Source organism: Neofelis nebulosa, chromosome 13 (genome assembly GCF_028018385.1).
Source record: "Neofelis nebulosa isolate mNeoNeb1 chromosome 13, mNeoNeb1.pri, whole genome shotgun sequence".
Classification (NCBI taxonomy): Eukaryota; Metazoa; Chordata; class Mammalia; order Carnivora; family Felidae; genus Neofelis; species Neofelis nebulosa.
This window is the reverse complement of record NC_080794.1, coordinates 52,721,862-52,744,781: the sequence shown is the minus strand read 5'-3', so window position 1 is coordinate 52,744,781 and position 22,920 is coordinate 52,721,862. Positions and strand designations below refer to the sequence as shown.

The 22,920-nt window shown below is 45.4% G+C and overlaps 1 protein-coding gene across 1 annotated transcript in view; it reads left to right on the top strand.

The window, feature by feature from the left end:
* Window positions 1-16,579: 16,579 nt before the first annotated feature.
* ALOX5 (arachidonate 5-lipoxygenase) overlaps window positions 16,580-22,920 on the top strand; it is a 49,984-nt gene continuing 43,643 nt past the window's right edge. The window contains exons 1-2 of the mRNA XM_058697049.1: window positions 16,580-16,817; window positions 22,252-22,450. Coding sequence (XP_058553032.1) covers window positions 16,668-16,817; window positions 22,252-22,450 — 349 coding nt within the window. The 5' untranslated portion in view covers window positions 16,580-16,667. The remainder of the gene's footprint in view (window positions 16,818-22,251; window positions 22,451-22,920) is intronic.

Sequence of the window (22,920 nt, the reverse complement as noted above, 5' to 3'; positions counted from 1 at the left end):
TCTCAGAAATAAACATTAAAGAAAAAATTTTTTTTAAATAAAATAAAATAAAAAAATAAAAAATTTTAAACTTAAAACTATATGATTTTTAGAAGAAAACATAGGAAAATAGTTTTTTTGATCAGTTAGGCAAAAATTTCTTATATGCAATACCAAAAAAAGCACCATCCACAAAAGAAAAAATTAATAAATCGTACTTCAAAATTCTGAAGTGCTGCTCTTCAAAATAAACTGTTAACGACAAGTCCCAGACTGAGACAAAATATGTGCAAATCACATACCAGATAAAGGACTTGCATACAGAATACAAAAAAGACTTAAATCTCAACAATAAGAAAGCAAACACTCTGATTCAAAAAAAAAAAAAAAAAGGCAAGAGATTTGATCAGATACTTCACCAAAAAAGAAAAAAAAATAGACAAGTCACAAATAAGCACATGAAAATGTGCAATGTTATTAGTCATCAGGTAAATGCAGATTAAAGCCAAATACTAAATGGGTAGCATCAAAACAGCTACACTACATGCTGACAACAAGTGACACATCTGGAACTCTCATGCACTGCTGGTAGGAACATAAGTGACATGGATACTCTGGAAGACAGCTTGTTGGTTTCTCAAAGAGACACTTAGCCATCTGATCCAGCCCTTCTACTCCTGGTTATTTATTTACCCAAGAGATATGAAAATGTACATCCTCGCAAAGACTTGTAGGTAAATGTTGATACAGCTTTATTTCAGTAACCAACTGGAAAACACTGAAATGTTCATCAACAGGTGAATGGATAAACTAGCAGCAACATACTCATACAATTGAACAATTCTCAAAATTTTTAAAAATGAGTTTCTCAATTCCACATATGAATGAAATCATATGATATTCGTCTTTCTCTGAATGACTTATTTCGCTTAGAATAATACCCTTTAGTTCCATCCACATTGTTGCAAGATGAACATAGGGGAAGGGAAGGAAAAACAAGATAAAAACAGAAAGAGAAGAAAACCATAAGAGACTCTTAAATACAGAGAACAAACTGAGGGTTGCTGGAGGAGCGGGGGGTGGGTTAAATGGGTGACAGGCATTAAGGAGGGTACTTTTCAGGATGAGCACTGGGTGTCATATGTAAGAGATAAATCACTGGGTTCTACTCATGAAGCCAAGATTATACCATATGTTAACTTAAATTTAAATATTGGGCAAAGGGCTAGTATCCAAAAATCTATAAAGAGCTCACCAAACTCCACACCTGAAAAACAAATAATCCAGTGAAGAAATGGACAGAAAACATGAATAGACACTTCTCTAAAGAAGACATCTGGACGGCCAACAACCACATGAAAAGATGCTCAATGTCCCTCCTTATCAGGGAAATACAAATCAAAACCACAATCAGATATCACCTCACGCCAGAGTGGCCAAAATGAACAAATCAGGAGACTATAGATGCTGGCAAGGATGTGGAGAAATGGGAACCCTCTAACACTGTTGGTGGGAATGCAAACTGGTGCAGCCACTCTGGAAAACAATGTGGAGGTTCCTCAAAAAATTAAAAATAGACCTACCCTATGACCCAGCAGTAGCACTGCTAGGAATTTACCCAAGGGATACAGGAGTACTGATGCATAGGGGCACTTGTACCCCAATGTTTATAGCAGCACTCTCAACAACAGCTAAATTATGGAAAGAGGCTAAATGTCCATCAACTGACAAATGGATAAAGAAATTGTGGTTTATATACACAGTGGAATACTACGTGGCAATGAGAAAGAATGAAATATGGCCTTTTGTAGCAATGTGGATGGAACTGGAGAGTGTTATGCTAAGTGAAATAAGTCATACAGAGAAGGACAGATTCCATATGTTTTCACTCCTATGTGGATCCTGAGAAACTTAACAGAAGACCATGGGGGAGGGGAAGGAAAAAAAATGGTTAGAGAGGGAGGGAGCCAAAACATAAGAGACTCCTAAAAACTGAGAACAAACTGAGGGTTTATGGGGGGGGAGGGAGGGGTGGGTGGGTGATGGGTATTGAGGAGGGCACCTGTTGGGATGAGCACTGGGTGTTGTATGGAAGCCAATTCAACAATAAATCTCTCTTATTTATGAATAAATAAATAAATAAATAAATAACTTTTAAATGAAAAACTGATACATACAGGAACATGGTTATATCTCAAAGTAACCATAATAAGTGAAGAAAAAATCCAGACCAAAAAGGGAACATACTATTGAGTTCCATTTACGTAAAAATTCTATAAAATGGGGGCGTCTGGGTGGCTCAGTCGGTTAAGCGTCCGACTTCAGCTCAGGTCACGATCTCGCGGTCCGTGAGTTCGAGCCCCGCGTCAGGCTCTGGGCTGATGGCTCAGAGCCTGGAGCCTGCTTCAGATTCTGTATCTCCCTCTCTCTTTGCCCCTCCCCCATTCATGCTCTGTCTCTCTCTGTCTCAAAAATAAATAAACGTTAAAAAAAAATTCTATAAAATGTATACTAATCTGTAGTGACAGAATGCAGATGAACGGTTGCCTGGGGAAGACACAAAGAGCGATTACAAAAGCATGAGGAAACTTTTCAGAGTGACGAATATTTCTCACTTTTCTTTATTGTGGTGATTTCACAAACTTTTCACGTTGTGCATTTTATGTAAAGTTTGTTGCGTGTCAAATATCTCAGTACAGTTGTTAAAATTGTATTTTTACTACAATAACAAAAAACTGACCTGACAGTAAATCACAGTCATTTAAGAGATGAATCAAAATAAAGGACTTGGGCAAAGAGTAGTTCTATTAACTTTTTGAGGACTTCCATACTGTTTTCCAGAGTGGCTGTACCAGTTTGCATCCCCACCAACAGTGTAAGAGGGTTCCCCTTTCTCTACATCCTCACCAACACCTGTTGTTTTCTGTGTTAATTTTAGCCATTTTAACAGGTGTGAGGTGGCATCTCACTGTGGTTTTGATTTGTATTTCCCTGATGAGGAGTGATGTTGAGTATCTTCACAAAAATACAGATTCAAAGCGGCACGTGCCCCACCCCCAGTGTTTATAGCAGCAATGCGAACAATAGCCAAAGTATGGAAAGAGCCCAATGTCCATGGATTGATGGATAAAGAAGATATAGTATATACATACAATGGAATATTACTCAGCCATCAAAAAGAATGAAAGCTTGCCATTTGCAACAAAGTGGATGGAGCTAGAGAGTATTATTCTAAGCGAAATAGGTCAGAGAAAGACAAATACCATACGATTTCACTCGTATGTGTAACTTAGGAAACAAAACAGATGACTATAAGGGAAGGGAAGCAAAAATAATATAAAAACAGGGAAGGGGACAAAACATAAGAGACTCTTAAATACAGAGAATAAACTGAGGGTTGCTGGAGGGGCTTGGGGTGGGGGTGGACTAAATGGGCAAGGGTCATTAAGGAGAGAACTTGCTGGGACAAGCACTGGGTGTTACACATAGATGATGAATCACTGGATTCTACTCCTGAAATTATTATTGCACTAAATGCTAACTAACTTGCACATTAAAAAATTATTAAAAAATAAATTTTAATTTATTTAAAATTTTTAAAAATAAAGGACTCAGAATGGAGAAGCTGTGGTTTAAAAAAACTGATGCTAAGCATCAAATCCATTCAAATACAGACCTATCAGTAAGCAATTGTGGAATTTATGGTTAGAGGACAGAATAAACACAGTAATACAAGATAAAGATCTGCCACTCTTACTGTGACAAGAGATTTTGACAGATGTTGTCCAAATTGCCAACCAAGGAAGTACTCTCACAACTATATACCCATACTATTTTGGTATTTCATCTTCACTGAGGAATATGTTCTTTATTTTATTTTTTTAATTAAAGAGGTTGAACAACTTTTCATATGTGTTAAATTTACATGGTTGTTCTTTTTCTCAGTTATTTGCATCGGTTCTTGATATATTAACAAATTATTTCTTCCTCTACCTCACATTACAAATAGCTTTTGCTTAGTGTGTGTCTAAATATGTGTCTATGGGTACATAAATTTTGAATTTTTTGTGTAGTCAAATCAATCAAATCAAGTGTTTCCTGTTGTGAGTTTTGGCTTCCATCTTGCTAAGCAGAGCCTTCTTTACTCTAGCATGGTAAACACATTTAGCATTTTTACTTGATAATTTTGAGGCCTAATATTTTACACCTAGAAGTATGAATCAGCAGTTCCTCAAAAATTGAACATAGAATTATTATTCTATGTTCCACTTGTGGGCATGTACTCAAAAGAATCGAAAGCAGGCATTCAAACAGATATTTGCACACACGTATTCACAGCAGTATCATTCACAATAGCCAAAGGATGAAAGCACCCCAAGTGTCCATTGATAAATGAATGGATAAACATTGAGTGTATACATACAATGCACTACTACTCAGTTTTAAAAAGGAAGGAAAATTCTGGCACATGCTACAACGTGGATGAATCTTAAATACATTATACTAAGTGACACAAGCCAGTCACAAAAGCACTAATATTGTATGATTTCACTTATGTGAGGTACCTAGAGTAACCAAAGTCACCAAGAGAAAAAGGAAAATTGCAGTTATCAAGATCTGTGGGAAGAGAGAAATGCACATAAGTGCAAATCCCAGGGATGAGTGCTGAGCGGTTGGTGATAGAGTCAGCTTCTTCTCAAACGGCAGGACGCCTCAAAGACACTTCTGACACCTCCAAGAGAGATCTGGGTGAGGATACCCTGTGGCCCTAATTGCATCCTAATTGTATCCTAACTGCACTCACCATACTCGCCCCTTTTGCTACCACTGCTTGGGGGCATACTATTGAGCTGAAAACCAGAAGGATTCGTCTCCAAATTCTGCCACTCCACTAAACTCATTCCAGAGCAGCTCTTAACTTTGCCACCAGCCCAGCTCTATAGGGCCCTTCCAAGATGGAAGACGTAAAGTAACTGTTCCCAAAGCTGGGGGAGGAGAAAGGTGTGCCCTTCCATATCCACTTGCTCCCACGTCAGGATTCCTTCTTCCCCTCCCTAAGACTTGGCCCCAGGGAGCTGGCATCTGGTACAAATCCCACCAGCCTCTAGTCCCAGACAGATGAGAAGATGATCGAGAGGCATTATGGCCACGTCATGAAATAGGCTTACTGGACAAGTCACTTCATGCTTCTGAGCTTCTCTTTCCCAACTGTCAGCTGAGAGTGACCACTAACACTCACCTCTCCTGCTCTCAAAGCTGTCATGAAAAGCACAATGACGTCCCACACAGGTAAATGCTTTGTAATGTGCCAGGTGATATGCAAATGCTAGCTGATACTCTTATCACTAGTCTCATGGATCAAAAAGGCTGAAACTCTGAAAGGTAGAGTTTTAAAATTCATTCTACAGATCATGCCTCCCTTCTCCCCACATCTTTGGTTAAAAGCTGGGACCCTAAAGTTAGACGGCCAAGATTCAAATCCCAGGCCCACCACTTACTGCATATGCAGCCTCAGGAATGTTACTTGGTCCCCCTTTACCTCAGTTTCCCCATTTGTAAAATGAGGGTGAGAATGATACCTGTCCAAATAAGATTCAGGTACAGTTCCTGGCAGCATGAAGCCCCAGATAAAGGTTAGCTAACATCACACACATAAATAACATTTTTGGGTACAAGAGATCTTTTTCCTTCTTTAAGAATTTTCACTGTAAGTGGCACTTTCTTGTAAACTGATTACAATCCTCACATATTTGAGACATTTAAACACACATACACAGGGGCGCCTGGGTGGCGCAGTCGGTTAAGCGTCCGACTTCAGCCAGGTCACGATCTCGCGGTCCGTGAGTTCGAGCCCCGCGTCAGGCTCTGGGCTGATGGCTCGGAGCCTGGAGCCTGTTTCCGATTCTGTGTCTCCCTCTCTCTCTGCCCCTCCCCCGTTCATGCTCTGTCTCTCTCTGTCCCAAAAATAAATAAAAAACGTTGAAAAAAAAAATAAAAAAAATAAAAAAAAAAATAAACACACATACACACACATACACGCCATGCCACTCAGGAGATATTTGAACTTGGGCTTCCTCCTCTGTAAAACTGAGTAATGGTATTTACTTCCCAGGGGTGTCGTGAGAATAAGTGAGATAGAGTATGTAAATTTCGTAGCACACAGTGGCTAAAACATTACTAGTTCCCTTTCTCCCCACCTACGTGTGACTACAAATTGTTGTTATGGGAATCACACACTGAAAGTGAACAGAACTAGGAAGAGCTCATGGTTCTCAGCCTCTAGTGGGAGACACAGACAATAAACGAGGAAAGACCTAATATGATCTCAGGCAGCGATAAGGGCAATTATCACCAGTGAGACCCCCTGAACTGCGAAAACTCCTAGAAGCTTCTGCCTAGCTATCAATTTTATCTTTTAGAAACTAACTGGTTGCCGTAATAGGAAAAGAAACATTTTGGGTGTGACCCCCAGGGTGAGGCCCAGGCAGATGAAACCATAAAGTGCCCAACAGTTATATCAGCTTCACGATACTGTTAAACTCCCCACCCTAGGAGGGGCATAAGCTTCATCAACAAAACATACAGTGTATGCGTAGACCTGTCTTCTGAGTGGGCATACACAGCTTTATGTCTGTCCATTATATGCAATGATGGGACCTCCCCCTCTGATGTTCATCCCAAACCCTAATAAAAGGAACCTGCTTAACCCTGTCTGGGGAGTCATGGCTTTGGAAATTATTCCCCACGATCTCCTTATTGCTGCAAATAAAAATGACTTTGTGAGACAACTCTACCTGGTGTAGGTTCCGTCTGTAACTCACCAAGGAGCAGACCCATATTGGTTCAGTAACATAATGAAAAAAGCTCCCTTGTGGCTTGAAGGGAGTGGCCTTTTTAGACAGGGGATTAGGGCAGGCCTCTTTGGAGAGAGATGATGATGCTCAAACCCCCTGGAGTGAATTAGTTCTCTTGTGTTGGTTCAGTTAGGGCTCATAGAGATCATCTCTTGTGATTATCTAATGTTGGGATGAAAAATATCATATACTCAGCCTGAGTATGAGAACTCTTCTTCCTCTTCAAAAAACACACTCATCACAAATCTAACAAGTAAGTCTGTTTGAATCTTGTCCCTCATGGATCAAAAAGTATCTCTATACTCAGTGGAGAAGTTTGAAAGGGAAGAATGTTCATTAGCTTTGTCTTCCCAAGTAAAACAGTTGAATCGAGCCACAGCTGGTAAGCCCTACCTGGGTTTTGGGAGAGTATATACCAAGGTAAGGTCATATGGGGTGCCCCATCTCATTTTTTATATAATAGCCTTGAGAAATGGAAGAGGGACCAACCAGCAAAAGTCTGGTCTTGTTCTGAAAGACACAAAAAGAGAGAAAGGGGAGGCATCCATCCAAAAGCGTCTGAGCTCTGATCACAGGCTGGAGAAGGTGCAACCAGCATTTATCATTTTCCTTTCAGCAAGATCCTTACAAAAAATGCACACTTACAACTTAGCCTTATTCTTCGTTTTTTTAAATTTTTTTTAACGTTTTATTTATTTTTGAGACAGAGAGAGACAGAGCATGAACGGGGGAGGGGCAGAGAGAGAGGGAGACACAGAATCGGAAACAGGCTCCAGGCTCCGAGCCATCAGCCCAGAGCCCGACGCGGGGCTCGAACTCACGGACCGCGAGATCGTGACCTGAGCTGAAGTCGGACACCTAACCGACTGAGCCACCCAGGCGCCCCAACCTTATTCTTCTTATTCTTCCCCTGAGGGGAAGTCATCCAGACTATGAGGTCATCTATCCAAGGGCAGGGGTGGGGAGGTGGGGTTGTGCAGAATTTGTTTTTCTTTCTTTTTCTAAATTCCCAGTGAAGGGGCATTTCTTTTTAGTGCTCGGTGCTAGTCAGCCCTTATTTCCGATTAACTATGCAAATGAACCAGGAGAAACTGAAATGAGCTATAAAGGTTTGGAAGTCACCAAAAAAGAAGTATGTTCCAGGTGACAGACGGATAGTGATAGACAGATACAAGGATAGATGCGGTGAGCATTTTGTAATGTGTCTGAATATCAAATCACTAAGTAGTATACCTGAAACTAATAAAATACCATATGTCAACTATACTTCCATTTAAAATTTTTAAAAAGAGGAAAAAAAGGTATGAGTCTATAAAACACCCTCTAGAGGAAAAGGACTATTCAGAAGGACCCGCCACCAGTCACTTCCCCGGCCAGCCAGGGCACCAGAGCCACGTTGTCCTGCTAGAGGGACACCCTTGTGTCCTGCTGCACTTATAAGTGCAGTGGCTGTAGGCATTCCTGTAGACAGGCCACAAGTTTCACTCCATGAGTCAGGGGATCACGCGACCAGCTAGAGGGGAAGTGAGAACTGTTCTCTTGAGCTTAGGCTCAGGCTGCCAGTCTGCTTTGCCCACCGCAAAAACCAGACTTTGCTAGCAAGTTTCAGACTCTCCAATAACTCAACACACCTAGGATCTACTTACAGCTTCTCTGTGCCTGACATCACACTGGAGACCAAGAGATGAATGAGATACAGTCCCTGCCCTCACGCTCTCCAGAATATGTCGGGGGAGATGGAGACAGAATCAAGTGCTGATGGGACGAAAGGGCAACATGCCAAAATATGAACATGGGCAAAATTTGTGGGAGCTCAGAAGATGTTCATGTAACACTACCAAGGCGGGCTCCATGAAAGAAGCAACACTAGGGTAGTTTCTTAGGGGAGGAAACCAGGAGACAGAGAAGGAAGACAAGAGTATCCAGACAAGGGAAGGAGACATGCCAAGATTTCATGGGGATGAGAGGGAGTGTTCACGAAAGAGCATAGTAGTTGAAACATGGCATGAGGTCAGCAGTATGTTTCAACATGGCTAAGCTACAGTACCCAGTTATTCAATTAAACACTGACGGGGGGGGGGGGGGGGGCACCTGGGTAGTTCAGTCAGTTAAGCACTGACTTCAGCTCAGGTCAAGCCCAGTGCACAGAGTGATCACTTTATCCTAAAGACAAATGATTCTCAACAATGTTCCCACTTGTATCAAGGGCTTGGAGAATAAAGGTGAGGGGAGGTGAAAAGCCAATCGATCAGTGCTTCTAGCCCCTGTATTAGTTCACTTTATGTTCAACCAGAGCATCTCTGCTTTTACCTGCTTCCCTGTAGGATTCCACTTGAAGGAAAGGATTTGCTTTGCAGGTTGGGAAGCAATGATGCAAGAAGCATTTCCAGAATGGACAGCATGAGGAGCTCCACAAACATTCTTTAGAGTAAAACAACCATAACTGGTGAAAATCAAAAACAAAACAAATATTAAAGAGAGAGGAAATTGTCCTAAAGGCATACAACAAGTGAAGAAAGATTTATTCAAGAAAATCTCCTAACCTCAGTAAGAATATTGAGAGTCTGTGGCATTTAAGCCTTGACCCACTCCCTCCCTCCCCTCCCACACAGCCCTGTAAAACAGAAACTCTACTCTGAGGATGTGCAGTGAAGAAGATAGGACGCCCTTGTCCCCTGGCCCAGTCTATGACTATAGTTTCACCCCAGGAGGGGAAGACCACCAGCATTTCTCATTTCATCTGGCTCTATGTTGCAGAAGCTCTATTCTAGGCAAGTTTGGCCCATAGGTCTAAAGCTCTTTTCTTCCTCCCTATCTCTACTCTTAGGGCAGAAGCTCTCTCCAAGGCACAGCAGGTCGAGAATAGTGTGCTCTGAATGCCCTCACCCCAGGTCACTCATAATGGGGGACTCCCATGCCAAGAAAGGAGGTTCTATGCCACAAGAAGGAGAAAAACAGGGACCACTGCCCCCACTCACTGCCCTACTCATAAAGAGAAGTCCTCTGAAAAAAGCATGCCACTGTCTGCAACACAGCTCCCGAGCAGTGGCATGGAGGTCCTACCCAGGGAGAGAGGCAGGCCATAAGAAAAGAGCCCCAAAGGTCCCCCTAAGGTGATTGACTTTATTTGGAAGCCAGCATGGAAATTTCAACCTAAGGGTGCTGTCAGAAAAACAGTGGAGATTTTGGTGGTAAGCCAGTAAGAGGAGGATAGTAGCTTCATAAGAGCAACAAGCTAAACTATAAACCAACTAGAAGTATACAGCAGAAACCAAGAAAGGCGACAGCTAAGGAAAGCTTTCCTAGGTTAAAACAAACTTCAAAGACAGGACTCAAAGACTACTGCTGTAAAGGGCCCAAATTTATTTGAATCTGACTGTGAAGCAATTTATGCCCCCAGGGAACTGTCAAAATCAACAGCAATCAGCCAGCACTTAGTGGAGGAAAATATTAGGATATAGTGCCAAAAGAGGCAGAAAACTTAGCAGACAGGGAGAGACACAAAGAGAGAACGGCTAAAAAAAACCTTGTCATCCCAGTTTAAGAATACACAGGCCCAAGGCTGTGACCTGAGGAGTGACAGCAGACCCCACCCCCTCCACTGCAGAGGACATAGACTTCACTATAGAGACCAGCCAATAAAAAATAAACAATCAAATGACAGCAGCAGACACATAGACCAACCGAACAGAACAGAGAGTCCCGAAATAAACCCATATATACAATCAATTAATCTGTAACAAGTGTGCCAAGAAAACACAATGGGGAAAAATAATCTCTTCAATAAATGATATGGGGAAAAGTGGATATTCACAAGCAAAACAATGAAAGTGAACCCTTACCTTACAGCATATATATAATCAACTCAAAATAGATTAAAGATTTCAATATAAGTCCTGAGATGGTAACACGCCTAGAAGAAAACATACGGAAAAAGCTCTTTAACACTGGGCTTGGCAATTATATTTGAATATGACACCACACAGACACACAAAAAAGCACAGGGCAACAAAAGCAAAAACAAACAAGTGAGACTACATCGTATTAAAACTCTGCTGCACAGGAAACAATGAACAAAATGAAACAACAACCAATCGATGGGAGAAAATATTTGCAAACCATATATCTGATAAGAATTTAATCTACAAAATATATAAGGAACTGATACAACTCAACTGCAAAGAAATAAACAAGCCAATTAAAAATGGGCAGGTGATCTGAATAACCATATTTTCAAAGACATACAAACGGCCAAAAGGTGCATGAAAAGGTACTGAACATCATTAATCATCAGGGAAATGCAAATCAAAACCTCAAGATACCACCTCACACTGGAAAGATGGCTGTTATCAAAAAGATAAGAGATAACAAGTGTTGGCCATGGTGTGGAGAAAAGGGAGCCCTTGTGCACTGTTGGTGGGAATGTAAATTGGTCCAGCAACTATGGAAAACAGTGTGGAGGCTCCTCAAAAAATTAAAAGTAGAACTACCATATTATCCACTTCTGGGTATATATCCAAAGGAAATGAAATCAAGGTCTCAAAGAGATATCTGCACTCCCATGTTTATTGCTGCATTATTCACAATGGCTAAGATTTGGACACAACCCAAGTGTCCATCAATGGATGAATGTATGAAGAAAATATATGTGTGTGTATGTGTGTGAATGTATATGTGTGTTTGTGTGTGTGTATATATATATGTATATATACATATATATATACACACACATATTATTCATCCATTTAAAAAAAGGAAATCTTGCCATTTGCAACAACATCGATGACCCTGGAAGACATTATGCTCAATGAAATAAGCCAGACACAGAAAGCAAATACTGTATGATCTTACTTATGTGTAGAATCTAAAAAAGTCAAACTCAGAACCAGAGAGTAGAGCAGTGGTTCCCAGGGATCAGAGATGGGGAGACATTAGTCAAAAGGTATAAACTTCCAGTTATAAGATAAATAAGTTCTGGATATCTAATGTAGAGCATGGTGACTATAGTCAATGACATTGTACTGTATACTTAAAATGTGCTAATAGAATAGATCGTAAGTGATCTCACCACACCAAAAAAAAAAAAAAAAAAGGAAGTTGTGAGCTGACCGATGTCTTAATGGTTTCATTGTGGTATGGTAATCATATCACAGTGTATCCATATATCGAAACCTCACATTGCATACCTTAAATATATACAATTTTTATCTGTCAATTAAACCCTAATAAAGCTAGGGAAGGGAGGCACATCCATACATACATACATACATAGCTAGCTTTCCTTCAAAAAGAAGTAAAATATTCAAGAATAAATTTAATCACAAAAAAAAGTACACTGAAAACTACAAAACATTATTGAAAGAAATCAGAAAAGACTTAAATAAATTGAAACATATCACATGTTCCTGGTTCAGAAGACTTAATATTAAGACAGCAATACCTTAGAGCGCCTGGGTGGCTCAGTCAGTTGAGCTCTGACTTCGGCTCAGGTCATGATCTCACAGTTTGTGAGTTCGAGCCCCACGTCAGGCTCTGTGCTGACAGCTCAGAGCCTAGAGCCTGCTTCGGATTCTGTGTCTCCCTCGCTCTCTGCCCCTCCCCTGCTTACGCTCTGTCTCCCTCTCTCAAAAATAAACATTGGAAAAAAACCACAGCAATACTTCCCAAATTGATCTATAGCTTCAATATGATCCCTATCAAAATCACACCTTGCTTTTTTTCTTTTTTTGCAGAAATTGAGAAGTTGATCCTATAATTCATAAGAAAACGCAATGGACATAAAATAGCCTAAACATTCTTGAAAAATAAAGAACAAGGGTGAATTCGCACTTCCCAACTTCAAAACTTACTATAAAGTCACAGTAATCAAGACAGTATGGCACTGACATATGATATACATATTGGTCACTGGTACAAAAGTGAAAGTCCAGAAATAAATCCCTACACTTATGTTGAATTAATTTTTTTTACTAAGGTATATAAAGACAATTCAATGAAGAATCATGTTTTCAACAAATGATGCCACAACTGGATATTCACATGCAAAAGAATGAATTTGGATCCCTAAGCCACATCATGCATAAAAATTGACAAAATGGATCATAGATCTAAATGCAGAACGAAAAGTATAAAATTCTATGACAGGAACACAGGAATAAATTTTTGTGACCTTAATATAGGCACCAGTCTCCTAGATGCGGTACTAACATCACAAGCAACAAAAGAAAAAATATGTATATAAATTGGGCTTACTCAAAATTAAAACCTTTTCTGCTTCAAATAGAACCACCAAAAAAGTGAAAAGACAATCTACAGATGCAACAAAACATGTGCAAATAATATGGTCGACAAGGGACTTCTTTCCAGTATGCATGAACACTTGTGACTCAATAAAATAATTTGATAATGGGTCAAAGATCTGAATATACATTTCTTTAAAATGGACATACAAATGGGCAACAATTGTTGCTCAACATCATTAGCCATTAGGGAAGTCCAAATAAAAACCACAGTGAGATATCACTTCACAGAGAATACAAAGTGTTGAAGAGTATGTGGAGAAAATGAAACCTTACAGACGGCTTATCGGTAAGCAATACGGTTACAGATGGCAGATGGTGCAGCCACTTTAGAAAGCAATCTGCATTTCCTCAAAATTAAGTTACCATATGATCCACCAATTTTACTCCTAGTTATCTCCCCAAGAGAAATGAAAAGATGTGTCGACACAAAAAATTTATACACGATGCATAGCATTATTATTCACAATAGCCCAAAGTGGAAACAACTCAAATTTCCATCATCTGATGAATGCATAAACACAATATGGCATATCCATAAAATGGAATATTATTCAGCAATAAAAAGGAATAAAGTACTGACGCAGGCTGCAACAAGAATGGCTCTGAACATTGGAGATTTTTATGGTAAGCAATGAATAGGAGGACACCAGCTCCTTTTAAGCGAAAACAGTCACAAAAGGTGTGTATATTGTATGATTCTGTTCATATGAAATGCCGGAATAAGCAAATCTATGGACAGAAAGTAGATTAGTGTTTGCCCTGGCTGGAAAGATGAGGGGGGGGTAATGGGAAGTGACTGCTAATTGGGTGACAGAAATGTCCTAAAATGGATTGTAGTGATGGTCTCACTACTCCCTGAATATTACTAAACACCATTAAATTGTATACTTTAAATAAGCAAATTGTAGGGGCGCCCGGGTGGCTCAGTCAGTTGAGCGTCCGACTTCAGCTCAGGTCATGATCTCGCAGTTTGTGAGTTCGAGCCCCGCATCAGGCTCTGTGCTGACAGCTTAGAGTCTGAAGCCTGCTTCAGATTCTGTGTCTCCCTCTCTCTCTGCCCCTTCCCAGCTCATGCTCTGTCTCTGTCTCTCAAAAATGAATAAACGTTAAAAAAAATTTAAATGACCAAATTGTATAGTATACTAATTACATCCCAGTAATGCTACAGGGAAATAACTCTGGCTAGAGAATTGGAGGGAGGGGGCAGTTAGGCTACACGTTGTTATAATCTATGTAGGAGACGCTGAAAGCCTAAACTGGGGCAGAGACAGTAAAGACAAGATGTAGGAATATTTTGGAAACTACCCCACGGTGGCAAAGTTTCCATGAAACCAACATTCCATGTTTTGCATGACAGTAAATGGCATGAGTATAAATTTCTCTAGTCCCCGGGAAGGAAAGTAGCTTCAAAACATGTTACAAACGTCTCAAAATGTTCATATAGTTTGGTCCATTTCTAAATCCCTATCTTAAGAAAAACTTTTTAAAATGTTTTAAGCAGCAAATATGTACTATAGCAATTAATGAGGGAAATCAGCCTAAATGCTCAATAACAGCAGACTAATTAAAAGAAATAGTGGTATATAATTAAATATTATGCAGTCATTAAAAGATTTAAGCAGTAAAATTACATAGGAAAATACATGCTATAATATTAAGGAAAATCCAAACATGACTAATCACACACAATGGTATGGTCCTGGTGGTGCAAAAATGTGCAACGTAACTTTTTCCACACATTATGAATTTTGTTTCTGTATCAATCTTTTCTCTGATTTCTACCACATATTACTTCTGTCGGAAAGAAGTATACTGTATGTACTTTTCAAAGAAAAACAACAGCCATTTTGTTCTTAGATCTGAAGTGCAATTCCACGGCCATCCTTCCCCACCATGCCCAGGGTTTCCTGGAGCCGGTCTCTTGCCTGGCAGGGGTTGGATCCCACTTCTATCCCAGGGCTATTTCCATCTACTCATCTCAGCTGCCCCCATTCTTTCATGTCCTACTATTCGATTCCCAGAGAATCCCTCCAGTGCCTTTCCATGAATAGAGCCAGTCCCACTGAAATGTGCCCTCCTGTAGAAAGTGGACTGGCAGGTACCCTGCCTCTGCTCAGAGTGGCGATCCTGCCAGGCAGAGGAGGAAACAGGATTTGCCACCAGGTGGAGCCCGGGTCCCCAGAAATGGGGAGCCTGCCTCTTTGCACGTCCCCAACAGAAAGCACAAAGCAGGGGACTTGACACACCCACCACCTCACATGGAATGAACTGCTATTTTAATCTGGTTCAGCTCATTACTGAATGTGTAGCACGGGCAGGTTCAGTTCTGAAGTTGGCGGAGCGGGGATCGTGGGGGGCAGGATGGCAGGAATGAGATGTGGGGGAGGTGCAGGCGAATGCAGAAGACCTATAAGATCAGGTCTCAGCAGTAGGAAAGCTGACCACCCATGGGAAGCTTCCCTCGAGAACACAAAGCCTTCTAATCACATCTCTTTCAGTCCTCTGCTCACCGCCAGTTAGAAAGTCGACCAATTTACTCCGCTCAGCAGCCCGCTCCCCAGGTGCCGGCCCTCACGCCTGGAACATTCTTGCTGTGGAGTCCACATCTTTCTCCCTAGGACTCCCAGTCAGTGGTCCACACCTATGAGCCATCTCCAAACAAGCCTAACTCCTTCCCCACCATACCCCAGCCTCCCGGCCCCCAAGCCTCTCCCCAAGACCTCCTCCAGACAACACCCAGGTGTTCAGATTTGCGTTTTCTTGTCCTAGCCTCCCTCTCTCTGCCCTGCTTCCCACTGTACACGGACAACTCTGGGCCTGAGAGCGGCTGGCATCTGACTCACCTCGGTGCGCACCTGCACCTTGCCCGGAGTGACATTCAGCCAAGACCGTGGAGGAAGCCAACAGCTGACTGAAGTCTCTGCGTTCCAGATTCCACTCTCAGTATCAGCTCAGGTGGGGCTTCCTCCAGGAAGCCTGCCTGACTCCCCAGGTGAGTCCCGCTTCCCGGTGTAGATTCCCAGAGCACCTCTGGTCTAAGAAACCACGGAATACGGGTAATCGCCCGAGCCACACTGGGAACTTGGTGAGAGCAGGGACTGTAAGTCTCCTTTTCTGGGGGTCCCGGGAGCCCAACCCTAGGGCCTTCCGGGAGCCTGGCGCGGAGGCAAGCTGAGGCAGGAAGGAAGGGTGAAGGGTAAAAACAGGGAATAGGAGACTGAGTGAGTGCATGCACCGATGCCTGGGTGAGGGGATGGCAGCTGAGGTTGCCCGGAGCCCCAGACTGCTAAAACGGGCACCAAACCAACTGGGTGCGAAAGCAGGAATGCGCGACCCCTACGGTGTCCGCGGCGGGTCCCGAGGCGCAGAGCGTCAGGGGCGGGGCGGAGTGGGGGCGGGGCCGGGGGGGGGGGGTCGGCGCATGCAGGGGGGCGGGGCCGGGCGGGGGAAGAGGCTGCTGCGCGGGTCCCGGCGAGGTGCCGACGCGCGTGGACCGCGGCACCCCGGCTCTTGGCGCTCGCGGCCCTCCGCCATGCCCTCCTACACGGTCACCGTGGCCACCGGCAGCCAGTGGTTCGCTGGCACCGACGACTACATCTACCTCAGCCTCGTGGGCTCCGCGGGCTGCAGCGAGAAGCACCTGCTGGACAAGCCCTTCTACAACGACTTCGAGCGCGGTGCGGTGAGGAAGCGCGGCTGCGACCGGGCTGGGGACACTCTGGACCCGTCGGGGCGGCCGTGACCGAGGCAGGGGGCGGGGGCGGGCGCCCGAGACCCGTTGGGGCGGTAGGGCCCGGGCTTGGGGAGTGTCCAGGACCCCGTCGGGACGGCTGGGACCCAAGTTCGGGGTGGGAGGCTTTGCAGAGTGAGGTCTGTAGGGCGCCGCGCTTCTCCCCTGGGAGCAGGAGAAGGTGCAAGGTCTGCTCTCCATTTCACAAATAGGTACCCCGAGGCTCTGAGAGGTCCCTAACTGGGCAAGTCCTGTGGGCAGCATTACTTGTGTCCCACTTCGTAGGGCTCCTTCCACAGGTCGTGGGGTGGGGTTGGAGAGTCGTGCGGGTCCTTGCCCGGCTGTGACGCCCAGATGGCACCTCCGAGCAGCCTCAAGCTGTGGTGAGAAAGCACAGGTCTGGGGGTTCAGAGGCTGGGTTGAATCTGACTGCTAGTTCACTCTGACCCCTCACTGGGCCTCAGTTTCCCCAAATGTCAAAAGGAAGGGATGACTTCAGGCTGGTCTAGGAATCTGGGTGAACCCAAGCCCAGCTGGTGGCCCAGAGTGATACTAGCAGCTGTCTTCACACCTGGATAGCTCACATCCTCAGGACAGGTCCCCACAGGAAATCAGAAGGAAGGAACATGAGAACTTTTGCAACCTGGAGATCGTCTGACTCCCAAAAGAGTATACACTAGGGAACACTTCCACCCCAAGTGTGAGGGCTCAGTGGAGCAGGAAGAGGAAGGAGGGCTTCTCCTCTCCCCTTCTCAATAGATACCCTGGAGCTGTGGGAGTCCACGGAGCAAAGGGAGCCCTGTGTACTGTACCTTGTGTCTGTGGTACCGAGTGCTATATAAGGCCCCATTTAGAAGCCAGCTCTTGACGCTGACCTGGGCATGAACTGCAGCCCTGTGGCTTTGTCCGTGAGCATGGCAGGTCATGGTCCTTACCGAGCATTTAGTGACTCTCCCAGTCCACTGCCAAGTGCATAGGAAATGTTCACTGTATGATTATTGTGACAGTCCCAACATGCTGCAAGTAGGTACCCAAGGAATGTTCCCTTCCATCACCCACCAGTTCCTGAACTGGACCAGAAAGATTCAGACTTCACAAAGTTGTCTTTTTCACCACTTAGTTGATTATTAGGTTGAACCATATGAAAGTGCTCATAGTTGACAATTTTGAATAAACAAAGCTGTGAATTTCATATGGTTCAACTAAATACTTCTTGGATAAAATTGATGAGTTCAGTTTTAGGCCTGTAGAAGCTAAAGTAAGTAAATAATATTCCACTCCTTTTCCCAACTCCAAACTCAAAGTGGGCTTGATTCCTATCCAGGAGCCTCAGAACCTTGGGATAAGCCAACTTGGCACTTAGCCAAGTTCAGCATGTTAGCCTGGCTCAATTTCCCTTCAGGAAAAGTGAAGTGTTGAGTATAAAAACAACCATCTATTGTTTGGTTTCCCCCGTTAGGGAACTGGCCCTGGGGACAGTGGTACAGGAGGACTAATGAGACATCCATTTGGAAAGATGACAGCTGCCGTTTCTGAAGCACCTTCATTTATTTCCGTTAGTTCATGGATTCCCCTAACACCTCAGGGAGGAAGACAGGGGACAGACTACCCACCCCCCCTTAATAGGCAGGTCGCAGTGGGCTCCATTGTCTTCTACACACACACACACACACACAGCCCTGCCGCACAGGGCACCCCATGTGTGGCTTCTCCCAGGAGGAGACACTGTGGTGTGGCCAGAACAGGGTCATTGGAAGAGGGGTGAAAGCACTGTTCTATTCATTATCGTCACCTTGGGAATTCATTCAAATGCCTTTATGACTAAACACCTCAGTGAGAGTCCCAGAAGCAAATTTCAGGAGAGGTTTGCGCGTCCCATTTCCATCAGGGTGAGAGAGGGTGAGCTGGGAGGGGCTGCGGTGCTACAGGGGAATCTGCTGGCTCCTAAAGTCTCTTTGAAAAAATCCACTTTTGAGAAAGTTCCTGTTGATGCAAAGTTACTCCACACTTTCTTGCACAGTCCAGAGCTACTTCCTCATTCTCCAGCTAGTGTCTCTTTAAGGACAGGCTGTCTCTATTGGGTAAAGGTAAAAAAGAAACCTTAGAGAAAATACTTGCTGAGAAGAATCGGCCTTCCCATTTTACTTGGAAAAGTGCTCCTATCATTATGGTTAACAACAACAACCATGAAGGCAGTGGATTCAGTCATTTCCAGGTCTTTGGCAGGTGAACTCCCACACTCCTCTATACACAGTTCAGTCAAATGATAAGACTGATTTTGTTGTCAATAAATTGAGTTGCAGATTCCCAGTTACTCTCATCAGAGTTCTACATACCGATTCAGGTCAGGACTGGGAATTGAAGCCCTCTCCAAAGGGGAGGTTCTCCCGTAAATGGTCACACCCTCAGTGGCTCCCCACTGCCTGCCTGGGAAAGCCCAGACCATGGACCCAAACAGCCCAGAGACTGGCTGCCCCTCCATGTCTCTCTTGTTCTCTGGGGAGCAAATATCTGACTGAAAATGGGAGGCTCACTTGCAAGTCAGTCTGCACAGATGCACGCCATCCCAGAGCACCTGCCAGTCACTTGGCCAGTCACTGCCAGTCACAGCGATGCCAAGAAAATCAGACAATCAGTTCCCACTACATTTGTGGCACAGCAGAAGGTTGAGGCTGGTCTTGCTGCTAGAAGGTGCCATTGCAGGCCATGTGCAGACTACCAGCCCGCCAGCTCCCCGGGACCGAGCAGCTCAGTGCCGTGTGCTGGCAGGCTCCAGATTCTAGGAGATGGGCAGGCACAGTGGCCGTGCTGGGCAACCCTTCCATGGCTTTTGGGGTGATCTGTGTATCTGTGGCCCTGATGACAGAGGGAGAGAAAGGAAGAGGGTTCAAGCGGTGCATTGGGTGTTCTACAGGTCGCAGGTTTGGGAAACCCTGGACTCGGTGCCTCCCAAGGTACTTTCTAAGCCAGATTTCACCAATCCTTGAACTTTTCCCTCAATGGAAGAATCTAGAGTTCTCTGTGTGATAGTGAGGTAAATGGAGGGGAAAGGTGTTCATCCTGCGTGTGACCCCGTGCGTCTCTATTTCCACCCTCCTCCCACCAAACTGCCAGAGGAACCCCAGGAGGACTTCCTAAGAGGAATGGGAAGTTGGATATTTTCAGCAAGCCTCTTGGCTCTGAGCACAGTGAGCAGCTCACATATTGTGGTTATCAAAGATGCCAGACGCTTGTGGTTAGAAAGCAGAAGCCTCCTCCCTGTTCCCTGTGGCTTGGGCCAGGCCTTTGTGCTGGGATGGCACATCTTGGTCCCTAAGAGGTATGCAAGCTCATCTGTGCTGCCAGAAATCACTGTCCTGCAGGTGAAAGAACCCCTCTACCGCACAGTGTGTCTTGTGGGAGAGCAGAATCCACAGGCGGGGTCCCGGAGGGCACTGACTCCCAGGCCTGCCTGAGGTCTGTATTGCAGTGTGCTAATGCCTGCGAAGAAGCCAGGAGGCCCCAGGGTGTAGGGTTGGGAGAGGAGTCCCAGTTAGGGGCTGGATCATCTGAAGAGCTGCGAGGAGAGGAAAGGAAGGGCACAGCTCTTTTGGGGTGACTTCTGGGGGTGGGAGAGAATAGAGACCCCCCTGAGCTGAGGCATGAGTGGGCTAGCAGGAAGGTTCTGGTGGGACAAGAGGCCCAGTGTCCATTTGGAGAAGCAGAGTGGGCACTGAGTGACCCACAACTGGACATCTATAGGGCCCACCCCCAACTCCAGGTCTCACCTGCCAGGGAGATCGATAGAGACCTCAGCTCTCCCCTGGAGCCAAGACAGAAATTCCCACCAAACACTGGGAGTGGGCAGTGTGGGGCAGAGGGCAAGGCCAGCCTATGAGACAGGAAAGCTCAGTCAGCCCCAGTCTTGAGGTCATACTCTAGCTCCAAAGTGACTGACCATGGGCCTCAGCAAATTGCTTTACTCCCTGAAGCTCTGTTTCTTCACCCAGCAAGGGGGGATAATGCCTAGCTTGCCGGACCATTGAGAAATCCAAATGACATGATGCCTGAGGGGCTCCTTTCTCCAAGGGTACAGGCAACTGGCTGCTGTATGCATCAGAACCAACCAGTCCTCCCTCCTGGACTCCTGAGGTCACTGCCTGTGAGCAGGTGTGAGCTAGCATGGGCTCCTTCACTGCGACCCATCCCTGACTACACACAGCAAATTGAGTAGCCAGGAGTAGATGTGGGAGGAAGAAATTGAGCCCATGAGCTCACACCTCTTGGCTCAAAACCAGGAGAGAATTCCTGAGGGTAGAAGAAGGGCCGTGAGGCATTTTTGTTGCTGGCATTGCAGGCCAAGGAAAGAGAAGTCAGCGTGCGGTGAGGCCTGGGCCCGGACAGCTGCTCCAGGGAAGTGGCTTTTCTGTGGCTCCAAGGGGCTGGTGGGGGCTGACAGTGTCTGTGGTATTGATGGCAGGGGTAGCAGGGAGAGGACGGCCATTCTAAAGTAAGAGGGGTCATGAACACCTGAGGTGGACACTCTCTTGGGAGGGACAAGCCCAGCACCTTGGAATAAAAAAGGAAGGGAGTTGGGGCCAAAGAAGCCTCTCCGGGACCGTGTGATTCTCAGACGGAGGGCTAGATGTCCAGCTGGGGGTGGTAGCCGAGGAAGAGATGGAGCAGCTTCTCTGAGGGAGGGGACAGTGGAGTCTCCAGTCGCTGTGGCCCAGTGACCCGCAGATGCCCTAGGATGGCGTGCATCTAGGCAACTTCGCTTGCAAGTGAGCCTCCCCATTTTCACTCAGTTGTTTGCTCCCCGGAGAACAAGAGAGACGTGGGGTGGCTGTGCCATAAAGATCTGGGTTAGAATTCCATCTCTGACAATGAATAGCTGACCTGGGATTTAGTAAGCCTCAGTCTCTTCATCGGTGACACGGTCATGACGGCCCTCGTCCTGACATCGTTAGGAGGGTCTATAGCAATCGTCAGCAAGCTATTTGCGAGCTGCAGAGGGCTGCCCTTCGTGCGAGGGCCAGTGTGCCCCCTGCAGCCCTGTCGGGTGGAAAGGCTAGCAGCCCCCCTGCCCTCATCATGAGCAGGGCAGCTGAAGAAGCCCCTCACCCGGCACGGCCCAGCAGAGGGCACCCCTGCCTGGAGCCTCCGTCTCCTCTGAGCCGCGTGCAGATCACAGAATGTCCTTCTCTGAGCAGCGCCGTCCATCGCTTACTCACCAGACCTCCATCTCCATAAGGGCAGAACCCAGGACTTGCCTCTGTCTCCCCGGGTGCAGCACGGAGCCTTACCGAGGGCAAGCATTCAGCAGACATCTAGGCTGGTGATACAAAGGCTCAAGAACCCCAGACAACCTCATTCGCCTTTTTTTTTTTTTTTTTTATCCTCTCAGGTGGATTCTTACGACGTGACAGTGGATGAAGAACTGGGTGACATCCAGCTGGTCAAAATCGAGAAGCGCAAGTACTGGCTCCATGATGACTGGTACCTGAAGTACATCACGCTGAAGACGCCCTGCGGGGATTACATCGAGTTCCCTTGCTACCGCTGGATCACCGGCGAGGGCGAGATTGTCCTGAGAGATGGACGCGGTGAGTGGCCCAGGCCCCTTCCACTTCCTGAGCTTCCCAGGAACTCCTTCCTCAAAGGACTGTTTTCATAGGAATAATGATAGCGCCGCTGTGTGCCTCCGTGTGCCTGCAGAGGTGCGACCTTCCTCAGGGTGCTAATAAGCCCCGTGCTAGGAGGGTGCAGGGAGAGGCCCCCGGCCACATGCTCAGCAGTGTCCTCCCTCTGGGCTACAGTCCTTCGGGGGCAAGCTTATGACCCCCTTTTTGTCAGAGGATAACTACAGTCCCTAGTAGCAAATACCTGTGGGACATCCCCCTAGAGGGGCCGCTCTCCAGGTAAGTTCTCCAGTCCTCCTCTCTGTGAGGTCACAGTGGGGCACGGGCTCCAGGGCAACACGCATGGGCCTGGGAAGGCAAGAGGTCGACCAGGAGTGCCCCGAGTGGCAGCCTAGAGGGGCCATGGCCAGGCCTGGTGGTCACAGTCACCAGTT